This window comes from Larus michahellis, chromosome 9 (genome assembly GCF_964199755.1).
Source record: "Larus michahellis chromosome 9, bLarMic1.1, whole genome shotgun sequence".
Taxonomy (NCBI): Eukaryota; Metazoa; Chordata; class Aves; order Charadriiformes; family Laridae; genus Larus; species Larus michahellis.
Genome location: NC_133904.1, coordinates 19,391,560 through 19,419,261, shown reverse-complemented (window position 1 = coordinate 19,419,261; position 27,702 = coordinate 19,391,560). Strand labels below are relative to the sequence as shown.

Sequence of the window (27,702 nt, the reverse complement as noted above, 5' to 3'; positions counted from 1 at the left end):
GTCAACAATAACCCCAATAGCTTTGTTATCAATGCTCGGTAATTTTTTTTTTTTTTTTTTTTTTAAGATGTTTTGGAAGAAGGACAGAGTCAAATTTTGTGTTTTGTTCAAAACTTTGATCCAGACCCATTACGTATGCAGGCTAGTATCTAAAAAACCATGGAAATATTTCCTCTTATTTGTGAAGAATTCTGGAGCTTGTTGCCGCAACGCTAACTTTACTTGCACTAAGAAAGGTCACAACAGCATCTCACATATTCAGACCTCTGCTTAGAAAGATGCTGAATTCTCTCCATCTTGTTCTTTAAACTCTCCCAGAAGGGAAGTGCCACAGTAATGAATGTTTCTTCTTCATACACTTTACTTTTCTTGTTACTTTTATCCTCAGTTTTGGCAGTTGTCACTCTCCACAGATTCAATATACTTCAGCCATCTGACCTGAGGAACTAAATTCTCCTTAGCTATGGCTCACAGTCAGTGACGAACTTCTTTACATGGTTCTTAACAGCTTACTGCTTACTTATCACAAATAAAACCACACAGCACTAAAAAATGCTTTTTGCTCTGATGGAACCTAGTACAGTGATTGTTTCATTTCACCTGAAGGAAGTTCTGGCTGGAATTTATTAGAGCAAGCTGGGCACTGAGGTCTTCTGCCTGAGCTTGACTTCCTCTTACACCCTGCACCAACTGAGGAATGTGGTCTGCAACATTCTATAATAAACAAAGGGAGAAGCTTTTAGTAGATAAATAAAAACTCCAAACCCTCTGACGCTAAAGCAAGCCCTCTCCCCACCCGCCTTAAAGACAACCCATATTATTCACAGGTACAATACTCTTGTGCCTTCACAGAATTTGTTTAGGATTCCATAGAACTGAATTAATACATGACAGGATTTTTTAGAGACATTCTACTTTTACTTAAGAAATCTTTATTCAGCTACTCTTGTTTAAAGATCCTACATGACAATCTACAATTTTTCTGCAAAGTTATGTACACAAAGTATCTGGAATTCCTTCCTTTGCATGTTCAAATGCCAGCAGTAGAAGTGACAGATTTTTCACAGGAATGTCTTGCTTTCAGAATAACAATGTCTTTCACCCACAGGCAACTCAGACTACTTTTCCTTGACTTCTAACAACACAAACTTCATAGCATGGCTGAAACGTTCTGAAGTGTGTATTGTTAAAACTTTATTCCTGGACTGCCCAGATTCATGCTCCTTGTCTATCCATTTAACAGTAACAGTTAGTTCAGCAGTGCAATACTAATATATTTCCCCCCCGCAAAAAGTAAGAAAGTAGGTATCAGATCTTCTCTGCTATCTAATAAATCATCATCAAGATCAAATTAGAATGAACTGTAAACAATACAGCGATTCAGCTTTTTTTTTTTTTTTTAATTCATATTGAAATAGCAGATGTCTACAACACAATCTTGAGATGTACTTGAGCTACCTTATTTAATTCCAACATTTTTTAGGAATACCACCATGACAAGAAATAATTGCTGAATGTTAACATGGCTTTTAACGATGTCTTCTTTAATGGTTTTGTTCTCGTTCCCCACATAACTGCTCTTTCATCCAATAGAAAACCCTTTTGCATTCTATTGTCTTTTTCAATTTTTTGTTTAAATGCAATTTCTTTAAAAACCCTGAAGCAACATTAGTCAGAGCTAGAAATTAAGCTGCTAAACATAGCTTAAACACAAAAGAGAACGGCTTCTTACCAAATTCTGAATTCTAGCTTGGAATTATAAAAGTGTGCTTGACTTCATGCATACCTTGAAATCTGTGGTCTTGGCAGCTTTAACTTAAAGCTAGGAATCATGTTAACCCTATAGTAAGGTCTATAACTTATTTTTTACAGTGACATTTAAGGCCCCAGTTGCTTGTAGGTTGAACATCAGAGTAGCAGGATCAGTGTTGTTAGATGTATAATCAACTATAAAACCCATACATTAAATAAGGATTTCACTCCATTTTAGTATAAATCACTATTGCTACCCCATCCTTTGCTGTGAAAAATTCAAAAGTTGCCTTTATTCCACAGCAGACCTCAGATCCATTTCACTGCACATTCATCTGACAGCCTTCTTTGATGATCACAGAGGTACTCACCTGCTGAGCAACTGGACCCCTCCGCACAGTGCTTCTAGCATAGCTGCTGACCGATTTGCAGCTAAACTGTTACTTAAAGCACTTGCTTCAGGTAAATTGGTTGTTACTCAACAAACACATGCAGAGCCTGTCCATCCTTTTTACTAAGATGTTGGCAAGGGTATGTGTAACAGGCAAGTACTACATCGTGCTTACAGTATCTCAGCTTTTCAAAGCTTTCCATACAGTAATGCATGGAAACTATGGATAATACAATAAATGACGGTTCTCCAGAATCCATACAGATGAATGTGTGTGGTGTCGACTTTGTTGTGGGTTTTATTTTTTTTAAAATCTTCTTTTGTGGTTGCAACAGTATTATAATAGAAGGTGATCTCCAGTTCACCGAATCACAGAATGATAGGGGCTGGAGAGTTATTTGTCAGTGTGTTGTGATCTGTTTACCTTACAGCTCTGCACAAGTTGCTGGTGGGCTGCTGTGTTCTTATTTGAAACAGCTGCATTCTGAGAAGCTGCAATAGTCTGAGTAGCAGCAGCTGCAGCTTGCTTAGCTGCAATCTTGGGAAAAGAAGAAACAAGAATTAAATCAGTGGTAAAAGTCTGAGTAATTCAGAGGATGAAATACGTATTATAGGAAACTTTGTTAGTAGCCACTTTGACAGATTAATACGTTATATCCATTGATTAATTTGATTTGCCTTAAGGAAACTCAAGATTGCTCTTCTCTCAAGATGAAAGCGAGCTGAACACTGTTATCCATCTCTAACTTGCTAATAAAAAGGTGGAACTAGAAGGATTCTAAGCTCTTACTCCTTCATAGTTTAGGTTGCAATATGACAAAAAGACGTCAACTACAGAGAGCAGAAATGGTCTCATCAATTAACTCCTTAGAAAGAAGGCCAGAGTAAACAGGCAAAGTACATACAGTGCTTCACATTGCTACATTAACACCTCTGACCAAAGACTCAAGGGAGCCAACTTCTACAAGACTGCTCTATGGCGAAAGCAAAGATAGTAAAATGATGCAGGGGTACAAAATTATGGTATTACTGCGTCTAAAAGCACTGAGAAGACCTTCTTCAAATATATAGGAGTCTTATCAACCTCTCCCTATTGCAATTTATCCAAGGTATTCCAAAATGTTGCACAATACTTTCCTTTAATTGGCCCACTAAATACAACCAAGCATGAAGTTCATTCTCATCATTACACATTTCACTCCTTCCAATGGCAGTACATGTTATAACAGCAAAACAAAAAGTGTCCTTTCTACAAAGCTTTCTTGCATGCAGTTAGAAAATTGAGACATCAGCCTTTATTTCCTGAAATACTCCTGATTTTTGGTTCTAGCCAGATACAGTAATTTAAATGCCCTTACGGAAGGAACATGGTTACCTACTTAGATCTCCTTGTTTGTCTAATCTCATTGCACTTGAATCAGACTACTCTAAAACCACAGCCGGAAACTAGGAATTACAAAAGGCTTCTTTTATTTAAATCTGTCTTTTCTACATTTTAGCTGAGAATGGGAAGATCAAACCTTGCCTATAAGACAAACTTCAGAGATATTTTATCTTTAGAGCACAGTAAATTGCCTTTCTCCCCCTTGGCTGGGATACCAGCTATGATGTATCTTTTCACTTTCATTTCTGCTTCTTTGATTCTCTGAATAAATTACAGTCTAATTGGATATGGTGCAATTTAACATATCTCTGTATGGAAATTTACATGAAACTCTGGAAGATACACTAGTAAAAGCACCAAAAGATGTTGTGTGTAAATGACAGATCATACAGATAAATTAAAATACTAATGAAGTAGTTTCAGATCAACTGTTTGAAACCTCAGCTGTTCGAAACCTCAGCTGTTCTAATTTTATGACTAAGTCACCATCAAATGCTTTCTGAGTCAAATTATTACACCAGCTTACCATATCAGTGATACGAGTTCCTCAATTTTATGAGGATTATGGTATCATATGCTGGCATCTCTAATTCCAAGCCTGGAACTCTGGAACTGAGCTTACAGTGCTATCATTCTGGGCTTAGCACTTTTCCTGAAATATGCATTTCTACTTGCTTTAAATTACCTACAGATACTCATTATCAAAACAGTAAACTGAAAATTCAACAATATCTAGTTTCCAACCTCTAATCTGTTGACAATTTTTTTCTTGATGGCATTCTGTGCAGCAGCATTCGTAGCAACCCGCAGTCCCTCTGCTGCCTCTCTCAGACGCTGCTGTTGATCCTCATTTTCAGGATTGGCTGCAGCTCCCTGCACAAAATTTCAGAGCAAAAAACATGAGTAAAAGTTACTGGAGAAAACGTGTATCATAGAATGGTTTGCGTTGGAAGGGACCTTAAAGATCATCTAGTTGCAACCCCCCTGCCCTAGGCAGGGACACCTCCCACTAGACCAGGTTGCTCAAAGCCCCATCCAGCCTGGCTTTGAACACTTCCAGGGATGGGGCACCCACAGCTTCTCTGGGCTCACCACCCTCACAGTAAAGAATTTCTTCCTAACATCCAATCTAAATCTACCTTCCTTCAGTTTGAAACCGTTACCCCTCATCCTATCATTACAATTCCTGATAAAAAGTCCCTCCCCATCTTCCCTGTAGGCCCCCATAAGGTCTCCCCTGAGCCTTCTCTTCTCCAGGCTGAACATCCCCAGTTCTCTAAGCCTGTCTTCATAGGATAAGTGCTCCAGCCCTCTGATCATCTTTGTGGTCCTTCTTTGGACTCACTCCAACAGGTCTGTGGCTTTCTTATGTTGTGGGCCACAGAGCTGGACAGAGCACTCCAGGTGTGGTCTCACCAGAGTGGAGTAGACAGGCAGAATCACCTCCCTTGCCCTACTGGCCATGCCTAGGATGTGGATGGCTTTCTGGGCTGCAAGTGCACATTGCCAGCTCATGTTGAGCTTCTCATCCACCAGCACCCCCAAGCAGGGAGAAGCTCACCACCACCTCAGGGCTGCTATCAATCCATTCTCTGTCCAGCCTGCATTTGTGCTTGGGATTGCCCTGACTGAGGTGCAAGACCTTGCACTTGATCTTGTTGAACTTTATGAGGTTGGCATGGGCCCACCTCTCAAGCCGGTCCAGGTCCCTCTGGATGGCATCCCTTCCCTCCAGTGTGTCAACTACTCCACACACCTTGGTGCTGTTGGCAAACTTGCTGAGAGTGCACTTGATTCCACTGTCCATGTTGCCAACAGAGATGTTAAACAGCACTGGTCCCAGTGCCGACCCCTGAGGAACACCACTTGTCACTGGTTTACACTTGGACATCGAGCCGTTGACCGTAAATCTTTGAATGTAACCATCCAGCCAATTCCTTATCCACTGAGTGGTCCACTCATCAAATCCATGTCTCTCCAATTTAGAGACATGGATGTCACGCAGGACAGTGTCAAACGTTTTGCACAATTCCAGGTACATGATGCCATTTGCTTATCCACCAATGCTGTAACCTCACTGTAGGCTGCCACCAAATTTGTCAGACACAATTTGCCTTTAGTGAAGCCATGTTGGCTGTCACCAATTACTTCCTTATTTTCCATGTGCCTTAAGTTTCCAGGAGGATCTGCTCCATGATCTTGCCAGACACAGAGGTGAGACTGACCTGCAGTTCCCTGGGCTTTCCTTTTTTTTCCCTTTTTTAAAAATGGGCTTTATGTTTCCCCTTTTCCAGTCAGTGTGACTTCACTGGACTGCCATGACTTCTCAAATACGATGGATTGTGGTTTGGCAATTTCATCTGCCAGTTCCCTCAGGACCCACAAATGTATCTCACCAGGTCCCACAGGTTTGTGCACCTTCCGGCTCCTCAGTCTCAAACCTGATCTTCACCTACAATAGGAGGTACCTCATTCTCCCAGCCCCTGCCTTTGCCTTCTGCGACTTGGTTGGTGTGGCTAGAGGACTTGCTGGTGAAGACTGAGGCAAAAAAGTCATTAAGGACCTCAGCGTTCTCCATATCCCAGGTAACTGGGTCTCCTGCTTCCTTCCAGAGAAGGCCCACATTTTCCCTAGTCTTCCTTTTACCACCGACAAGCTTTTTCTGTTACCCTTGACATCCCTGGCCAGATTTAACTCTATCTAAGCTTTAGGTTTTCTAACCTGATCCCTGGCTGCTCGGACAATTTCTTTCTATTCCTCCCAGGCTACCCGTCCTTGCTTCCACCTTCTGTAGGGTTCCTTTTTGAGTTTGAGTTTGTCCAGGAGCTCCTTGCGGGCCTGTTCATCCATGCAGGCCCGCCAGTGTTTTTGCCTAACTTCCTCTTTGTTGGGTTGCATATCAAGATGAGTATCAAGGCTTTAGTTCCAGACAGTGTCTGCTACATCACCCATTGTTTTCCTTATATTTATCTTAAGCAAAGTTAGAAGAATATTAACATGTTACTTTGAAGCCGAAAATTTATTGCTAGTGCAAGGTTGCTACTGTTTACGTTAGGTACTTTGAGGAAGGGAGTTGAACATTTGCTTCATATACTATTTTAGGTGTTGGGAAAAAGGCCTTTCTAAACTGCTTCCACTATGATCCGTAATAAAGTAATTTGATTATATGAATGTAAGCTTTGAAAAAAAAAACAACCCAATCAAAAAAACCCACAACCCCCCAGTTTTTAAAATTCCCAAATCAATATGCCTTTCAGTAACTGCAGTTCAAACCTTGAGATGTAACCCAGTAGGTTTTTTCCATTTGAAGTCTGAGAAAGTACTGAAAAGTCAAAGATATGCTCTGTGGCCAGGCATATGGGCCTTCTAGAGCCGTAGCAGAATGGCTGGTCCTGATCTGTAAAAATAATTTAAGTGCAGGATCCAGGAAACAATTCAGAGAACATATTCCTCCCTAGTGGATTTAAATAAGTTTCTAGCACAGAAAGGAAAGAACAAGTTAGATATTTGCCTCTCTTGTGAGAATAGGGAGATGGGGGGAAACAACACAGGCAAGATACCCCACGTGGAGGAAACTGTTCCTAAGACAGAGGCAGAGTTGCTTTGTTCACGGCTTTTGTAAGAGATTGCTATGTGTTTGCTGTTCCATTTGTGTTGGTGGACTGGTACAAGACTTTGCATCACGGTGGTTATGGCTGGTGGTGACTGCCCTACTAGATGGCTTGAGTCACTACTACCCTGCACACAGGTGAGAAAAGCAGTGCAAGAAGGGTTTTTAAAGGAAAAAAAAAAAGGTAACTAATAAATTGTTTTTTTTTCTGAACGTACCTAGGGTAAGTCATTAAATGAAGAACATTTACAGGATAAGAAAAACTGTCTCTACTACCAGCCAGATCCTATCTATAATAGCCCACATACCATCTCTTCTTTGTGTATAACCACACAATTTTAAGGTGACAATTTGCTCATTTTCCTGGTACCTTTGCAGCTTCAACCATGCGGGCTGTAGAATCTGCCAGGAGCTTTGCGGCAGCCAGAAGCTTCTTAGAGTTGTCCATGTCGATTTCTGCTTCAGCATCTGACCTCATAGCATTGACGAGATCAGAAGTGGCTTGAGCCAGTACTCTGGCCTGCCGGACCATTTCACCTGGGGTATACAATTACATTTTTACTTTCCTTCTCTCTACATTTCAGTTTCAAAAGTCATCTCAACAAGATGAAAATAAAGTTAGATTTGCTAAAGTATTCTTTTGACTTGAAATTGATACACAAATAGTTCATAGTTTAGAAGCTTCATAAACAAAATCTTGGATTGCAACATAAATTAAGGAAACAGCTACAGCGGAGATTAAGAAAAAATATTGTGCTTGCATTCTAGAGAGCAAGACAAACCCCCCAAAACAATACTTTAAGGTAATTTCGAATGTACGGTTCAGGGAAAATCCTGGCCCAGTGAAGAATAATTTTGCTTTCAAATTACAGCCAAGATTTCACTCCTTGAATAAAAATTATCCATCTTTCACCTATTGTTCTTTTGGGAAAGTTCTTTTGGGGAATTATCTTCTGTCTAATATAAACTAAATCAAGAACTCGGTCAGAAGAGACTCAGCACCAAGTAGGTAGTCTTGGCCAAAAATAAGGTGTATATCTGAGATACTGGAGTCATGTTCTGGTCATGGTGAAGCACAGAGATGAAACAGCAATGTTTCTGAAGCAGATACATACCCTTCCTAGAGCAAATTCGTTTGGTCACAAAAACATACTCTTGAACTCCTTCTTAATAGCTTTGAACCCATAAAGCCTTTGGCTTTCTTTAGGTTATCAAATCAAGTAAGATGTGTTTGGGTCTTAGGCTTCACTCTTTTCAAATGCTCTTAAAAAAATCATGTGAAAGAAAACCAAAGCAGCATTTTTCTCATCTGTAAAGGTGACTGGTGGACTTCAGAATTAAATGCTTTCTTACCAGGCTCCTTTAGTCAGGCATAGGCAAAAAAAATTAAAGTTTTCTAGCTGTTGTCAACTATTTCCCAGTATGCAATTTTGCAATTAAAATTTTTTACCAATAATGGCTAACTCGGCTCCCAATCCAAATATTCCACTTGAAAAAAGTCCCTTTAAATGCCCTTTCTTACAGTATTAAGCCAGTAAATCACACAGAAAGAATAACCTGCTTGGGCAACAATACAGTGGTCACTAGCCAGAGCCTCTTTGCTGTTAAAATTGCAACTGCAGGAGTGCAATGATAAGTTTGAAACACTGACTGGAATCTGAATGCCTTCTACTAAAAACTAAGTATTGCACAACAATCCCCCTGTACTCGGCACTGGTGAGGCCCCACCTCGAGTACTGCATTCAGTTTTGGGCCCCTCGCTACAAGAGGGACATTGAGGTGTTGGAGCGTGTCCAGAGAAGGGCTACAAAGCTGGTGAGGGGCCTGGAGGACAAACCTTATGAGGAACGACTGAGGGAGCTGGGGTTGTTTAGCCTGGAGAAGAGGAGGCTGAGGGGAGACCTTATCACCCTCTACAACTACCTGAAAGGAGGTTGTAGAGAGATGGGGGCTGACCTCTTCTCCCTGGTGACAAGTGATAGGACGAGGGGAAACGGGTTCAAGTTACGTCAGGGGAGGTTTAGATTAGATATTAGGAGACATTTTTTCACTGAAAGGGTTATTAAACATTGGAATAGGCTGCCCAGGGAGGTGGTGGATTCACCATCTCTGGAGGTGTTTAAAAAAAGGGTAGATGGGGCACTGAGGGACATGGTTTAGAAGTGGCTCTTGTCAGGGTAGGCTAAAGGTTGGACTCGATGATCTTAAAGGTCCCTTCCAACCTCAACAATTCTATGATTCTATGATTCTAAGATATTTGACTGTGAACAGAAAATAAACACTATCCAAGATTATGTCTTTTACTGCATCCTTCTGTACTGAAGCTGAATGATAAGTGACAGCAAAAACATAAAATTTGATGTGCTTTCTTGTGCACATCTACGGTAATCACTCAGGTCTCTCATAAAGAAGATTCTAGGGTCAAAATACACTGAGAATTTCATTAATTATTTTCCTGCACATGTTCCTCTAGAAGAGTGCTGCACAGCTGAAATGACAGTTCCTTAAAAAAAAGGGATATCTGGAAGTTTTACCTCTTACATGTAACAACTAAGATGACTCTACAATAAAATATTAATTTGTTCATATCAACTGTAAGGTGAATACAGCTGTGACTGAAATATTTACTTTCCTGGCCTTGTGTTTATATAATACGAAAGAAAAGACCAAAAGCATACTACTCACTGTAACTGCTTTTAAAAACTGATCCCATTTAAACTTTCTATAAATTACCTTGATTTCAAGTTGGTACTGCCTCTTCATGGTGTTCTACTTCATAACATAACTATTGAAATTTCACCATTCTAAGTTATTTACTGGTTCTTTACTAAAAATTCATATGGAACCAGTTAAACATTATGCTTCTCAAGTTTTGGTTGGCTCTAGAAGCTGCATATTTTAGAAATGTCATAAGAAAAAGCAGAAGTGCGTATCAAAACCTACAACAAAATCTAAACATAATAAAATCAATCACTTGGAAGTATTCACTCAGGTTCCTGTCTTCCTCTTTGGAGATGAAAAATTGCTACACAATTCTTTGAAGTGAGGCAGTGGTAAAAACCAGACAAAATACTACAGTGATCCTCTAGCACGGTATTGTTTTCACAAAATATTCATTCTATCTAACACACGGCTATGTGAATTTTGCTCATTTAATATTACGGGTTGAACATCACAACACCACTAGCCTAGAAGCACAGTACGTTTCAGAGAAGGCTTTTGACTTGCATTATTTCAAACGCGCACATCTCTGAATCATGGAAAGGTATTGTCCATCAGAGAAACTTACCAGCATCTCCCATCGAACTGAAAATACTCTCTGTGACGCACATGATGGTATCTGTAGCCTGGTCATAGCGTCCTATGGGCTCTCCCCTGCTCGCAAACTGGCGGACATGCTGCAAGAGGTCATTCAGGGCTTGGCTGACAATGCTGGCAGCTGCACTGACCTGCTTCAGGAGCTCAGTGTCATCTGTGGCAGCCTGGCAGGCCCTCACACAGTTCTCCACTGAACGGTCTACCAGTTTCCCTGCCTCAATCAGCTGTTCCTGACACACTGGAGAGCTGATGGTGGGACTCACAACCTGCATGGGAAAAGGACACAAAGCATTCAGAAAAGGTTTATTTGCAAATTTCCTAAATACTAACAAGTGAAACACCTACTATATTAGTTTTTAATCTTTAACTTACCTGTTTTCCCTAGACAGAAAACCCTGAAAGAGAGTATTTAAACAGGTAGCTTCAGACATCTAGATTAGGAATCTGGGCTTTGCAAATCATTAATTTAATCTCAACGTAGACTCTGAAAATGGAGGCCCTCACCTTGTTTCATGCTGCTTCAGCAGCTGCTGAACTGAGCAAACACTAGACAGTGGTTCTGGAGAGCAGGCATGGGCCAAACTCCTCCAGAGTAACTACATCCACTGGCACACTTCTGTATCCTGGAATTCCAAATAAAATGAAATCTTAATTGAATTGTAAAGCCTTCTTATGATCAGCCCTTCGCTTATTTGTTTAAATAAAAGTAATGCTTGGCACAAGCCAAGCAATGCTCTACTACTGAAGCCACAAGACACGTAATAAACTCTGTAATGTACAGATTAGAAACAACCCTCCCCCATTTTGTTCAGGCATATCCGGACAGCTTTCAGCAAAGGGAGAACTGTGCATATCTTATGAGGAAAACAGGATGCCACTGGGTGTCTTATGCCATACTGAAAAAATTCACAGGCAGTAAGAACATCCAAGTAAGTCCAAATAATGAAAATTCATACATACGCATTACAAAAAGCCTTTGCAGTCAGAGAAACGAAGTAGAAAATATTGAAAATTTAATACGTAATATTGGCTAATAATTTTAATATAAACCTTCTGGATGTTTCACAACAGCTAAATACTCATTTCCCTGCAAAAGATGACACAGCAGACTTCAAAAGCAGCATCCAAGTAGGAAATGCAAACTCTTTAATTTTTAAGATCAAATAAGCATTTTATTTATTCATTTGTAAGACTGCAGAAGATGTAGTGCTCCAATTGCAGACTTCAGAATTTGAGGTCTGATCTCAACTCCTTTGTAATTTGCTTAGACTGAAAATCGGTACTTGTCCAAAAGCAATAGTTCTATTAAAACAACTGGGCTGCTGTAAATTAGTGCAAATACATTTCAAATCAATGATCACCAACTCAAGTTTATTTTCAGCAAGAATACCAACTTTTAATTATTTATCTTTCGATGAGGTGAACCCATCCTAATTCTAGGCTTTACTAGAAAACTTGCACAGTCCCCCAAGCAAGCTGTGCTTCTTGAATAAATATTTTTTACTTTTTTATTTTATCAATATTAGTAATTCATCAGATGGGCTCTGTTATCTGTGGAACCTTCTCTGGAGATTACAGCAACACCTCACATCATCTGGGCTCCTGATTGCTGCTGTTGTGTGTGAAAATTTATTAATCAACAACTTTGATATTGCATAAGTCTAGAGCTATGATATTAACACGGTATACTGCCTGAGACCATTGGAAATACACAGAAGCATACAAGAAACGATGCCTTGCCACCTCACAAACACTGTTTGCCTCACCTTTGCACAAGCCACAAGCTGGGAAGTAGAGAGTGCGCACTGTGTAGCAGCAGCAATGACCCTGTTCTGCAGGACTGTATCCTCAGCAACCTGCGCTACGTTCTTGGCCTTCAGCACTAACATGGCAGCAGCGTTTGCAACAGCTTTGGCCAGACTCATCAGAACATCCTGGTAAAAGAAAGGGAAAACTCAGCCTTGTGAACAAAAAAGTATATACTTTTTTATATTAAGATCAAGTTTCCTGAAGGCAAGAACTTCTCTTATATCAAAACTTAATAATTTTGTTTCATGTAAAGCAGCAAACATGGCTATTACTCAGAAAACTTGACAGTTTTCTGTTTTCAGTATAACCATTATCAAGTTACTGCACTGAATGAGTATGGACTGTCAAATTTTGAATTGGCTCAAGAGTCCATAAGAACAAGTCTTGCAGTGTGCTTATCTTTATTTCCTGAGAATATCCTATTAGTGCAGGAACATCTGGAATTCCCCAATAAACATGTGACAAGTATCTGCAATAAGGATGACAACCTCAAGCAGGAAACTGCTGAGGACAGACAGTGCTTGAGTTAAATCTAAATTCAAGTACTTAATTGTGCTTAACAATAATGACAACTGCCACTCTGTTTTTGAAAATGCTATTTCCAACCACAATATTTCCTTGTCCATGATGTAAATATAGACTGCTCCAAAATATAACTAAAACCAGCTCCTAATTCCAGAACATTTTTCCCTTGTTGAAAAATAATGTAGTTAACTCTGAAATGGTGAAATTAAAACACATTCATGTGTTAATTCCTGCATTGAAAAAAGTTCAGAAAATTTCTTCTCATTTCCCCACTTAAAATGCTACATTCCATATACTCAGTTTTTCAGTGGGACGGAGTGTTCCTAATGTCTGTACTGTTAAAATGACGTGCCTTTCCTGTAAAAAGATACTACGGATACACTAATCCATAATTTTAACTTCAACAGCAGAAAGAAAAGCTTGGATTTCAAATACTAAGAACACTAGTTTTCATTTTGGTTTTAGGATATGAAGGCATGATAAACCATCCCGCTCCTTACCCACCTTCTCCAACACTCCACAGCACTTATAAGAATGTTTAGATTCTTTCCCTTAGCCAATTAAGAGATGGCTGCAATACATACTCAACTAGGAATACAAATGAGAACTCTGATGAAACTTCCAGACAGATTTACTATAGATCAAGTGTTTGAAAAGGCCTGTAAGACATATTAGCAGACATCTTGCATACAGTGCACTCCAGAAGTCTATCTGTGGCTGTAAATGAATTCCCCTTGTATCTGGTGCAAATCTGTTCTTGGTATTGAGTGAAAAAAAAAAAAAAATCAGACGTGTTTTTAACAGAGCATTTGAGAACAATGGTTTTAAACGGCTAATTGCTAACACTGTTATTAAGTCATATAGGCATTATGATTTGATAATACTAATGATCTTAAAGAAATTACATTTGTGATACAATAATTTTCTTCTACTCCATTTACCAAAACGTTGTGTAAACTTTTGGTTTACTTGCATACATACAGACACAGCAAACACTTATATGAAAACCACTGTATTTAATCAGAAGAAATACTTGATATTTGTTGATAAACATTCATTCATTCTTCAGAAGTACATGGAATAACAGGTCATTAGCTTGCAGAGACAATGAAACACAAGGAAGGGCAAGGATTGAAGTTGCCTGTGCGCATGTGTAAGTTTTAATACACAGCGTCCCACAAAATCCCTATAGCATTCAGCACAATTGATTAAGAATACATGTCTCCCTGGAAAACTCAATTATAATCTGGCATCTGACACAGGCAGAGTTTGTAAAAATGAGTTGTTTGCTGTTCCTTATTTTCCATGTCTGACCTGGCACTATGCGATATAACTTGCACTCTGCTGCAACTGAAGCAAGTGGGAACTGTGATTCAAACATATCAAGCGTGACACAATGTCAAGAATTTTAGAGATCAACAGGTCATAGGATCTCCCAAATTAGCAAATCTCTGGACTTCCGTGCCAAATTTTCTATCTGTAAAATGGAATGACAGTTCCACATCCTACAGGAAAGCTATAAAAAATATTATCTGTTCAACATCGAGGTGCTGAAAGTCACCATAGAAAAAAACAGCGATGAAGACAATGGTTAAAGTAAAAAGCAGAGTAGAATTTGAAAAGCAAGAGTCTGACCAATATACGAATAGCAAGAGCCATGTATTTTAAGCGCTGAGGGGAGTACAGTGCAAACCACTCTCCATGAAGCAAGAAAGCATCTGTATGATGCACAGAATGAAGTAGGGGTTCCTATGAAATCAGCACCCTGTGATTGTGTAATTAAAAACAATTTCATAATGGATTAACCTCAATTAGCATTGACAAACTTCAAATCTAGCATTTCCTAACTGCAATTTGGGAAGCCTGGTTTTATGCAGCGGCCTCCTCATTAGAAAGCTGCACAGTTCTGACAGTGACAAGCAACCCCCTCATTACCTGGAACCTTTCATCTGTTTCATTCTCTCCAATTTGTCTCAGCAGCTCCCCGCTTGCTTGCCCAATGCTTCCAGCTGCAGTCAAAACTGTCTGTCGAGGCTGGAAAAATATAACGGTGATTTACATTAATTCAAAGAAAACAAGCTTTACTTGAATTTTAGCTTCCCTCAAGGAACTTCTGCAATCAACATGGCTAAAAAAAAATAATATTACACAACAGAAATACTTTGGAAAAATCTTTACTTTTCCTCACATACAACTGCACATCCATATTTCAGGGGTTTCATCTCAGTGCTCGCAGAAAACATATAAAGAATTTTGAATAAATGTTGCTATAATAACTCCAAGGATAATTAAGGATGGACAGTCAATATGCAAACTGGTCTGAAACAAAAGGAGATTTCACATTCTTCAAAATAAATACCTGAAGAGAAGAGATCTAAGGCAAACTGGCTGCAGACTCCATCTCATAACAAACTGACCAAGATATTCTATCCTGGTCAGTACTACTCTCATTTCTGGAAAACTACAACAGAGGGATTAACTTCTCATTTTATAGGTCAAAGTAAACAAAGATAGTAAAGAAAAAAAATCATGACTGAGTATCTCTCCACTTCCTATTAAATTGAGTCATAGTACTGTTTGAAATTTCTTTCTAAAAGAGAATACAGTAGCCAGATAAATTAGCTATTTAAGACACAAATCAATTAACCTCTGCATATAACACAGAACATTCTAATATCAAGTTGCAAGATTTAAAGGCATAAAGACAGAGACAGATGAAGGAAAAAGAAATATTCCAAAGGACTGCTTGCACAGTGGACATTATGTGGCACAGGAGGTGAGCCTTAGAAGCTAAAATTTCTCAAAAAAGCCAAACCCATGCACTTGAAAGAGGGAACCTGAGGAGTTTCCATCTTCTCACCTCTCCTGAAGTAGGTTGCACAGCCTTCAGCAAGTCTGAGACAGCACTGGCCAATGTTCGAGCAGCTTTCAGGAGGTCTTCTCCACTTCCAACTTCATCATCCATGAGAGCAGCAAGCAGTTTCACACCTTTGGACATCTCAGTGAGGTTGGAAGAGATGGTTGTAATTGCACATCCCACAGCAGTGTAATCAGTGTCAACTGGGTCCCCTGTAAAGCAAATGTTTTTTCATGATCAAAATGCTTTTAGTGGTTAAAATGGAAAAGAGGCAGCTACCACAAGCTGAATTCTGGTGAGAGAGATAAAATAGATGTTTCAAGATAGTCAAGCAATGCCTACTAAGTATTTTCATTGCCACTTTAAAAAAATTAAAGACTGCTATAATTTTTTCCAATTTCTATGTTTCTTCTTCTACAAGAATTTATCTTCTAATAGAATTTCTCTTCATTCAACACAATTTGATAAGAAGTTCACAGTTTCAGCGATCTTTCAACATTGAAAGAACCCAAGGAAAAAAAGTATTGACCCTTTTAAGCCACTCACAGCTCCTGCAACTTGTAATTTGCAAAAAAAACCAGTGTCAATAAACACATAATCTCTCCTAACAACTGTCAGATCAATAATGCTTTTTTGTAGTAACCTTGCAAATAGTCTCCACTTTGTTGAATGAGCAGGCTACATATTATCTTCATCACTGGTGGTACCTTTAGCGTTAGAGATCATTTGAAGATACAAAAATTGCATTGCGACGGACAGAAAGCTTGTTCCACATATCAATGCACTTAGCTATTGCAATATTACAATGAAAATTTTGCTCCAGCTGCCCCATACTCAGTCCCTATGTTACTTGAATTAGACTGATAAACAACTAGGAGACTGCAAGGAAATCCTTCCCTTTGAAATTTACCTGCTGTAAGGTTAACAACAGACGCAGTTCCTGCAGTGATAGCATCAACCTGAGAGTGTATTTCATGTTTTGATTCATCAACCTTGTTCTGAACCCATACTCTTGATGCCTGAAGACCAGTAACAAAAACAAGAATTAAGAATTGCTGTAAGGCTCTGTAAGAACAGATACTATGTAAATCTCTCAATCCTCCCTGAACCTTTAAAAGTGAAACAGAGGACAACAACCAAGCCCTTAAAGTGAAATATAAAAGCAAGCGTTTCCTTTTGATGAATCATTCAGTACAAAATTGCTATTACATTTCAACCGCTGCCCTTTTAAGGCAAATGCCATCAAGAGTGCATCCATGAAGGCTAAACACTTGACTGACAGTCCCCCATAAGCAATGGTCTCTTGATCTGTCCTCCTGCCCTAACCTGGATCAGGAATGTCAGAAACATATTTTGTTCTTATTTTTCATGTGTCTGGGAGGCAGTCACTCTCACCATAAATGTTGCCCATAGTTTGCATTTAATTGTATGTATGTACATGAAACAAACAGGATTCTGGACATGGTTATGCAAGGACGCCTGCTACATCTAATCTCAGAAGACTGATTAGAGTAAGGTGGTACACTGTACATTAATTTCTTAGAGAGAACAATATTCTTGTCTCATTTTAAAAGCTTCAGTGATACCGCTTTAGATCCAGGGATAATAACTAAACTGATCTGTAAACACCCCAAAGCATTAAGATCCATTTCTATGAGAGATTTAGGAAAACTCACCATGTCCTGCCCTAGAGGTGGTAGGTTATCAACTTCACTGAGGTCAGCTTGTGCCTGTTGCACAGCGTGCATACTGGTATTAATAGTGCCCATCAAGGCCTGCTGAGCTGAGGTCTGAAAGGCAAAACAAGGAAATGGTTGAGTGCTATGTTCCAAATGGCACTTCAAGCAGATGTTACATATGCACAGACAGTGAGTGACAACAATCCAACAATCAGACCAGGCCATTTCAGGCATCTTGCTTTTCCCTGCTGCAACAGAGAAAGCAAAGCTCTCTAACGCTCCTCTCAGTCTTCCTTCTGCCTATGCCATTTTATACTCCTCTGTACTTGCATGCATTTCCAAAATGCTGAACTTTCTCAGATCAAACAATGCCCAACACACACACACAAAACCACCAAGCTGTCTTACTAACTTGCATTCTAGCAACATGAAAACTGAATTTGCTTCCAGGATATCATTACTGATTTCGTGGAACAGCCTACCAATGTAATCAAGGACAATTCTAAAATTAATTTGCTATCATTATGCATAAGCTAACAGAAAACTGAAGAGTTTTAGGCAGAGCAGGATGGCTATCTGTGGCAAGGTTTTGGCTGCAGGGGTGGCCTTGGTGAGAAGAGGCCAGGGGCTGCCCCTTGCCAGGCACGGCTGGTTCCAGACAGCTCCAACAGACTCACTGCACGTCACAGCTGAGCCCAGCAGCCAAGCTGGTGGCACCTCTGGGAAAACATCATTAAGAAAGGGCAAAACACCACCTGGCAGTGAGGGGTAAAGGGAAAAAAAAGTTCAAGAAACAACCATGCAAACACCAGTGTCTGAGAAGGCTGGGGAGGAGGTGCTGGATGCAGCAGAGCAGAGATTCCCCAGCAGCCAGTGGGAGAGACCATGGAGGAGCAAATATTTCCCTGCAGCCTGTGGAGAGGGCCATGCCGGAGCAGATGTCCATCCTGCAGCCTGTGGATGGGGCCATGCCAGAGCAGATGTCCATCCTGCAGCCTGTGGATGGGGCCATGCCAGAGCAGATGTCCACCCTGCAGCCCACAGAGGACCCCACGCCGCAGCAGGTGGATAATTCCCTGAAAGAAACTACAGCCTATAGAAACCCCACAGTGGAGCAGGGTCCTGACAGAAACTGCAGCCCAGGGAAGACCCATGCTGGAGCACGCTTTCCTGACAGGAACTGCAGCTCATAGAGGACACACACTGGAGCCAGTTTATCCTGAAGGACTGCCACCCACAGGAAGGGCCCACGCTGGAGCTGGGGGAAAGTGCAGAGGAAGGAGAAGCAGATGGGGCTGTTATAAACTGACCACTTGGGACCAGGGAGTAGAATAGTCAGAAATGAAGGAGTGAAGTTGAGTCCAGATAAAAAAAGAGCGTGATGGGAAAGTGTTTTAGTTTTTGTCTGTTTCTCACCATCCAACTCTATTTTAATTGACAATAAATTAAATTCTTTTTCCCCAAGTGAGTCTGGTTTGCCCATGAAGGTAATTGGTGACCTCCCTGTCTATATCTCAACCTATTTCAAGATAATGCTGTTTCTAATCTTTCTCCACTCCACCCACCCCAGCCTCATTGAGGAGCAGGAGTGAAAAAGCAGCTGTGTGGGCGTTTGGCAACCAGCCAAAGTCAGCCCACTACACATACTACACTTCTAGTGGTGTATCATGATTTTAAGCATTGATTATATTCTCTACAGCCTGTTTAGGCCTTTTCATAGTCTTTTAATTTAAATGAGAAAACTCAGCATCAGCTTTAAGCCTGCTAAAAAAAATAATAAAGTCTAAATTGGTGGGCCAGTGATAAGTTAAATGTAAGCTTTTTTCTTAAAATTGCTTACTTTTGCAGTCTTTAAATCATTTTTCTGACCCCTGAATACTATTTTAACTACTCAGAAGGAAAGACAAGGCTGGAAGAGCTGACTTTAAGGAAAATGAAGAAATAAATCAAAATGTGATACCCTAAATATTTCAGGGATGCTCAAAACTTTTGTCACACTCTATATCCTCCTCCTGCTCTTAGTAATATGTATAACATGCTATTTCTGACTACTTGCAACACAGTTAGTTTCAAATGCAAAACAAGGAGGTTCCTCACAAGTGGGGGCATATGTCCTCTGTGCATCTGACCAATTGTGACTTGTTGCTGGGGAGAAGGCATGATGCCGATGTTGAAAGTCTCTGGGCCACTGGACCCTGAACGCATAACAGCTGGTAGTGCCACAGAGCCATGCTCCACCTTCCCTGTTCGGTTGAACTGCTGCTGCAAGATGGTAGATCTAAAAAACAAAACCAAACAAACAAAAACACAAAAAAGAAAAAAGAAAAACTCAACACAGAGAGAATTAGTTAGCAAATCAAGTCCTGCCAGTTGTTTTTCCTTTAGGATTTTAAATTGCATTTCACAACGTTTGGAGAAGCTGGAAAACTCTACGGTCTTCTTTTCTAACCATTTTCTAGCATATTACAAAAAAATTAATCTGGGGCTTTTGGCAGATCAAATAATAATAGCACTAATGAGCAGGCACTGAGGAAAGAAGGCAATGCGCAGTTTTGGTATATATGGTATAATGGCTTTACCCCTCTAAGATGCATAACAGACAGAACTGGAACAAGGTTTAAGGCATAACAACTGTTTTGTTTCAGTTGTACCATAGGCCGATCAACAGAAAATAGAAGCATGAACCCCATGGAGATGCCTTTTGCAAGCAAGCCCTAGATTTGGGATAAAAGCTAACATTCTTTCTTCCCTCTTTACACGCATGCACACACAATACTTGCTAATAATCTGGCAGCCTATCAGATAATGGGCTGGGAGACAGGATACTTTCAAGAATAATAAAGTTACTGTTGCCCATGGTCACGAACCACTTCACCAGATATTCATATTTAAATATGATTCAAACTTTAACAGCTAGAAGCGTTGACAGGAATTTTGGCTTTAACAACAACAATCTGCTGAGGAAAAAAGTATATTCAAATGTGAAAAATCTTGTATTCATCTATTACAAGTTTTGTGCTTCTCTGCACAGCACTTAGCTAACAGTGTATTCTGGAATTCATTTGGAAAGGGCAATGTCAAAACAAAGCACATCTGAACATGTGTGATCTGTCAAAAGTCAAAATTTCACATAAGGCCACATTAAATATCTAACAAGTCCATCTCCTGTGAACCGTATGTTTAACAAGAAATCATACAGACTTTTCACATACACACTGCTGACGCTGCGATCCTGAGAGTTCCAAGAGGAGATCTGAGTGGCTCATTACAGCTCATAACATCACGAACCAATTTCTATTCTTTCACTGCAAGGAAAGACTTAATATTCCTTTTCAAGAGTATGGCCAGCTCTACAGTTCTTTTTGCTATATTCAGTTCTCTCCCATCAGAACCATGGCCTGGCTTACTTGTACTACACACATTGGTGACTGACCAAACCCATGTGGTGACCTTACTGTCACCATACATCCGATTGGTTTGTCTGAAGTGGTTTGGTGAAATAAGCCAGCTCTGTTTAAGACACATTGTACAATTAAACTGACAGGAGTCAAATTTACTGGAAACCATGGACCTAGCAGACACAAGCAACTAAAACTCTGTAAATTCTAGGTGTTTGCATGAAGATTAAAAATCTAATATGACATGTTCAGCTCTGCATCATTACCCCCCTCAGCATTTTATTGAATTTACAGAATTACAGCCCGAGCTCCTTTGTTCAAGGGTCAAGTTACCGCAAAGTGGTACCACTGCTGGTTGCCCTTAACGAACAATTTTAAGACAAATAGCAGCTCTTCAATTCTTGAATGAAGCTAGGAACCTGCTAAATTACCTAGGAATAGTACTTCCTTCTATTGAAATACCCTGTAGAAATTATTCTTTAACAGCAATAACTATACTATTTAATTTGAAAAAAGCTGACACAGATAAAAGCTGTCACTTATAAATAAAGAACATTTCCTCCTGTTGTATACACTCACTTCTTAGGTGAAACAGATTCTTCCAACATGGTTGACTCCTCATCACCTTCAAGCCCAAATCTATCTTTACTTTGTTTCTGGGGAGGGGGGAAGAAAAAGGAAAAAAAATAATAAATAAAAGTAGTTAAACAACATGTGTTGCTTTTTGCTTTCTCTCCACTACTTCCTTGCCATTTATCAGAAACCTAATCAAATCATTTGCAGAGTCTTGACCAGTGCTGAACATCATACTTTTTGGCAGTGTGTGACAACATAACCTCCACCTCAGAAGAGGTGCCCTTCTGCATCTAACTGACCAGATTCTAAGCCCTGGCAGATTAAGTGCATAAAGGAAAAAAAACATATTGGCGCCTTCCAGAACAAAGCGCTAAGAAAAAAGTGCTGAGGTGGTGTCTTTTCTCACAGATAAAAAAAAAAAAAAAAAGTGTTCTGAGAACTGAGTGATATGCAGCAACAGCAAATCCTGGCACAGACAGGACATGTACCATCCCCTTTCCCATGCTTTTCTAAGTCATGAGCAGAGCTGACTCAATGGCTCAATGTCCAAGTGACAAGTGGTGTTCCTCAGGAGTCAGCATTGGGACTGGTACCGTTTAACATATCTGTTGGTGATACAAATAGTGGGATTGAGTGCACCCTCAGCAAGTTTGCCAACGCCACCAAGCTGTGTGGAGCAGTCCACACACTGGAGGGACGGAAGGCCATCCAGAGGGACCTGGACAGGCTTGAGAGGCAGGCCCATGCCAACGTCATGAAATTCAACAAGACCAAGGGCAAGGTCCTGCACATGGGTCAGTGCAATCCCAAGCACAAATACAGGCCGAGCGGAGAATGCATATTCAGCATCCTAAAACGTGACTATACGTTGCTACCTACCACTAGGAAATATATATTCATAGGAAAGATAATAAATTTAATACTGTAAACAAGTTATTTTACCATAGTTACTCCAAACTTCTAGACAGTCTGCATACCTGACTTTTTGAAGCAGCTTTTTATATCTGTATAAGGGAGGTAAATATACACAAGGGGAGTAAGTCTAAACTACTAGAAACAACAGGAAACTACCACAAGTCATAAAAGTAGCGCCTTGTAAAAACAGTCCATTTCTACTTGTGACCTAGTGCAAAGATACTGTCTGCTTTCCACCCCGTTATGTGATTTGTAGTCTGAAAATACATACATACATATACATATATATATATTATATGTATCACAGAATCGTGATTCGGGGACCTCTGGAGATCACCTAGTCCAACCCCCCTGCCAGAGCAGGGTCACCTACAACAGGTTACACAGGAACGCATCCAGGCGGGTTTTGAATGTCTCCAGAGAAGGAGACTCCACCACCACTCTGGGCAGCCTGTGTCAGGGCTCTGCCAACCTCAAAGTAAAGAAGTTCCTCCTCATGTTTAGGTGGAACTTCCTATGCTCAAGTTTGTGCCCATTACCTCTTCTCCTGTTGCCGGGCACCACTGAAAAGAGCCTGGCCCCATCCTCCTGACACCCACCCTTTAATATTTGTAAGCGTTGATAAGATCCTCCCTCAGTCATCATTTTTCCAGACCCAAATCCCTCAGCCTTTCTTCATAAGGGAGATGCTCCAATCCCCTAATCATCTTGGTAGCCCTTTGCTGTCTCTTCTCCAGCAGTTCCCTGTCCTTCTTGAGCTGGGGAGCCCAGAAGTGGACACAGTACTCCAGGTGCGGCCTCCCCAGGGCAGAGTAGAGGGGGAGGATGACCTCTCTCAACCTGCTGGCCACACTCTTTTTAATGCACCCCAGGATGCCATTGGCCTTCTTGGCCACAAGGACACATTGCTGGCTTATGGTCATCCTGTTGTCCACCAGGACTCACAGGTCTTTTTCCACCGAGCTGCTCTCCAGCAGGTCAGCCCCCAACCTGTGCTGGTGCATGGGGTTATTCCTCCCCATGTACAGCACCCCACACTTGCCCTTATTGAATTTCATAAGGTTCCTCTCTGCCCAACTCTCCAACCTGTCCAGGTCTCTCTGAAGGCGGCGCAGCCTTCCGGTGTGTCGGCAACCTCCCCCAGCTTTGTGTCAACAGCAAATTTGCTGAGGGTGCACTCTATCCCTTCATCCAGGTCATTGATGAATATATTGAATAGGACTGGACCCAGTACTGAGCCCTGCAGAACACCACTCGTCACTGACCTCCAACCTCTATGCCCCTAATCACGACCCTCTGAGCTCTGTCTTTTAACCAGTTATCTATGTATAAATAGAGAAACATCCACTATGACCTTGGGTACAGCTAACAGGAACTCCTCATGCACAGCCATACCCTCAACTTTCTTCAAAGAAGTTCTTACTATGGTAGTTTGAGTTTTTGCACAAATTGAAATTGCCTATTTCTAGTCAAGATTGTGCCTTACTTCCATACTAATGCGAAGTAAAAAAAAAAAAAAAAAAAAAATATATATGTACATTAAAAAATGGCAACAAGTTACTCAAGTTCAGGGCTCCCTGTCAACCTACCACTAAAACTGCAGGACAAGAAGGGTTGAGGGCTGGGGAGTGTTGCACCAATAATACTTTAGCAGAAAAAAAAATGTGCCACCAATCCACATCTGAGCAAATAAGTTGCAACAGTCCAAAACACACCAAGAATTAACATTATGCAACTGAGAGCGATAAGCCATACTTTGAGGCATGGATCACAGAGATAACTTGGGCTCGACAATTGAACACTGCATGCTTCTCACACGCATCATGAAGCATCATGGGTGTTTATTACTTAACTTGTTCCTAATTCATTCATTTTTAAACTTGCTGTGTCAGCAGATTGTAAAGAAGAAATCAAAGGACTGGAAGGCAGTGAAATACACACATCTGTATTCTATCAAGACAGAAAGGCTGCTTTGGCATTAGAGAGCAAAGCTACTTTTGAAACTTGAGAGCTAGAATCAAGTTTTAAACCATCAATAGAAACCTGCAGCTTACTTAAGATTTATTAAATCTGAGACTGACAGCCTCAGAGAAAAAGGCACGTACCGTGATGAATTCTGGCAATCCTCCTCAACCTCTCATTTCATAACATTTGATGTTACATCCTACACTGTTCGCATGAACAAAGGCAATAAATTCTCCTGAGCTGCTTAGCTTTCTGTCATTTTTTTAACTATTAAAATCTATTACAGAAAATAATCATGTAGTTTGGTTGAGCCTTAATAAAGTAAAAATTTGTCACGGAGCAACCAGTGCTATTTTAAACAAACACCTCACTTTTCTATACAACATGCTTAGAGTATGACCATTCAGCTCCACGTTTGTTGACAAAACTGGTTGTTGCTGTTGCACGTATTTACTTGTGAATATTTTGAATGCTGAAGATGAACATCAGCCTCTCCTCTCTCCTGCCAGGCACACTCTATAAAAACAAGTTTCAAGACAGTCCAACCTCTTCACAAACACAGATTTTATCCCCCTCTCTACATAATTCAGACGTAATTCTTTGCTTTACTGATCACAATATTTTTAAAGCAATATAATGATTTTTTAAATTTTTATTTTTTTTTTAAGTTTTGCCAAAAACTTTCTCAGCTTTGATGCAATATAAACAAGAGCTGCTGGACAACTATTTTGCAGTCCTTAATGTAGTTTTAAATGCTGCTTCCACGGGATCATTTTTTCCCCCACTCGATGCACCACTTTGGTCCATAGCTTAGAATCTATAGTTGAAGCTTTAAGCTCTTCTCTGGATACACTCATAGCCAGCAGTTCACCTTCCAGATAGAAAAAACAAAGCCTAAGCGTGCTGTACTGAGCCTGAACCATACTACCTCTCTAGTTAACAGCTTTGATATTTTCCAGAAGCACTCGCTTATGTTAAAGAGAAAGAGCTTATATTACTTAAAGGTAAAAATAAATAACATCAAAACATAACATACAACACTGACTTCCTGAGAGAAAGAAAACTGCAACTTGCGCACATTTGAGCTTTTGCACTGCTGTACAGTGATTTTTACTCCATTTTTACTACGTTATCTTAATACTATACCTTCTTTAGGATGATATCAATGTAACCTGCAATTAATTGAGAGATCTGTTCTCCTTCAGTGGTCTGTACCGAGTAATAGCTTTCCTGATATTCACCAAAATCCTGAGGGGAAAAAAAACAAACCCACCTTTGAAAATGGAAAGTACTAAATGAGGAAACAGTACCAAATATGAGCGAGATAATTCAAATTTTAAAATTGTTCATATTGACATTTTATTATACCTACATATTGCATATTTATTATATCCAACTTAATGTTGGAATGAAACTGCTCCAAGATTCTAAATCAGTCTGTATTGAGGGCGAGGGAGGAGAGGGGAAGGATGCTTTATATTGCAGTTTAATAGCAGATGTTTCATAAACTGAAATGCCAGAGGACCAAGAGAAGGATGGAGAAAAGTGTTTAGAATTTTATTCTAAAGCATACGCACCCACACAATTGGAAATTAGATGCACAAGGTTAAAGCAAATGTAATTTTCTAGCCACTGCCTCTTCCTCTACCACTTTAAACTACCTTTTCATATCCAAAATACTCATGTTGCAGTGGTCTCTTCTGGACTAAAGCATTAACAAAACACCACATTCATGCAAGTTCTTGAAATAATTATCAAATGTATTAATGAGCCATCTAGTTTTGTGTACATGCACGTCTTGCCAGTCACAAAGTGCATTTTGAATGGCAAGCACCATAAGGGTTTAAGCAGGTGTGAATAATGATGTTTTCTTAACCGTTTTAGTAGTTAGGCACAGAACAGATTTAAACAGTGGTTTTTGAAAATATTTTAACAGTACTTTTGGGGAAGCGGTCTGTCTAGAAACATCAAAATACAGATTAACCCTAGACACCAATATGGGCCAGTTTATTAGTTTAGGACTCAGTGACTCTACAGAATGCTAGAAAATTACAGAGAGAACAAGTTACATTAAAGAAACTGTTCTAAGTCCATTTCTCCTTGCCACATAGATCCCCCTTTTTCTGAATAGATACAAAAAGATTACCAGAGTGAAGCTTTTAGGTGAGGCAGCCCAGCGTTTCACTGTTGTCAGTGGCCATTCCTGCAACACTTCTTTGGTCTTCTCATCCACACGCATCACTGAGTCTTTGGTTACACCCAGCAAACGAGGAACCAGCTTGTTTTTGCCTTTCATTTTTTCCTATAACAAGGTGTGAAAGATTGTTTTTCATTCAAATGGAGCTTGGCATAAGAGAAAAGAAAAGCATGATGGAATATACTGACAAAGGGAAGAAACTGGCATGCAGACAAGGACAATTTAAAACCCCAGGCTCAGTTTGTCTGGTCACAGACAGGGATTTTCAAGCAATGCATTAACATCAAGAAGCTCTGATCTTTACTGGATGTTCACTATGCAGTTCAAAAGACACTCCCTCTTCTCCCTCCTCCAAGAAACAAAAGCATTTTAGGGATTGTGATAACAAATCTTTGGAAGTCACTTTAAAAAATAACCATGATGGCAGTCCTTCTAAAACTATATTAAAGAAGCTGAATGGGAAACTGGCATTGGGAGGACTGAGGGTTTAGGACTTCCACCATTTCTCTATAAAATTTCTGAAGAGGAAAAGGAAACGAAGACCCACTGGTGTTGACTACTAGCAAGATCAGCCATAATTTGTCCCATATTTTGGATTTGAAATCTTATTTTCAATCGATGAACACATCCTAATCCATGCAAATATCACAAAGGGGCTGCCAGCGGATGTCTCATTTGTTGGACATTCTGCCTCTTTAGTTTTCCAAGGTTCCAGAGCATGGGCCCAAGCCCAATTTGCTACGTAAAATCCATCATAAAATAGAAATGAATACACACGTATTTTCCTGAATTTATGCAGGCTGCAAAGAATCAATTCCCATTTACACAGTAGGTCATTTGATAGACTTTTCAAAAGACCAATTATTCCTTCCAACAGAAGTTTTGCGACATGGTTACTTGACTCAGTTACTGTCTGCTTTAAGCTATGACAAAAGAAAGCAAGGTATTAATGAAAAATACAAAGATTTTTTTACCTTTTACCATACAGGTCAGCTACATTCTGTTAACAAATCTCCACTGAGTTAGCAGCTTGTTCTAAATGTGCATGCTTATTAGTTTTAGTATTTTAGTTACTCAAAACTGTATACCATAACTTCAGTATACTTTCTAATACACAACTTAGTTCAACAGCTAGTTGAGACTCCTTTCACCATTTATGGTGCTTAACAAGGTATCTTCCCTTAAAGGAAGCAAGACAACGTAATTCTTTCAAAGTATTAATAGTATTACCCTCTGCACGTTTTTCACTGCTTTTTCACCTTTTATCTGCTTCACTAAAATTTCTGGATGACTGAATACTTCAGGAAAAGCAATCTATCGATGAC

At 39.9% G+C, this 27,702-nt stretch overlaps 1 protein-coding gene across 2 annotated transcripts in view; it reads right to left on the bottom strand.

The window, feature by feature from the left end:
• TLN2 (talin 2) overlaps positions 1-27,702 on the bottom strand; it is a 188,520-nt gene that overhangs the window by 68,307 nt on the left and 92,511 nt on the right. For both annotated transcript variants that reach the window (XM_074601899.1, XM_074601898.1), the window contains exons 11-24: positions 26,327-26,482; positions 25,327-25,428; positions 21,304-21,380; positions 19,424-19,604; positions 17,324-17,437; positions 16,558-16,666; positions 15,651-15,859; positions 14,726-14,824; positions 12,223-12,390; positions 10,428-10,722; positions 7,509-7,675; positions 4,272-4,400; positions 2,568-2,681; positions 601-714 (exon numbers count right to left, since the gene is read on the bottom strand). In XM_074601899.1, coding sequence (XP_074458000.1) covers positions 601-714; positions 2,568-2,681; positions 4,272-4,400; positions 7,509-7,675; positions 10,428-10,722; positions 12,223-12,390; positions 14,726-14,824; positions 15,651-15,859; positions 16,558-16,666; positions 17,324-17,437; positions 19,424-19,604; positions 21,304-21,380; positions 25,327-25,428; positions 26,327-26,482 — 2,034 coding nt within the window. The remainder of the gene's footprint in view (positions 1-600; positions 715-2,567; positions 2,682-4,271; positions 4,401-7,508; positions 7,676-10,427; positions 10,723-12,222; positions 12,391-14,725; positions 14,825-15,650; positions 15,860-16,557; positions 16,667-17,323; positions 17,438-19,423; positions 19,605-21,303; positions 21,381-25,326; positions 25,429-26,326; positions 26,483-27,702) is intronic.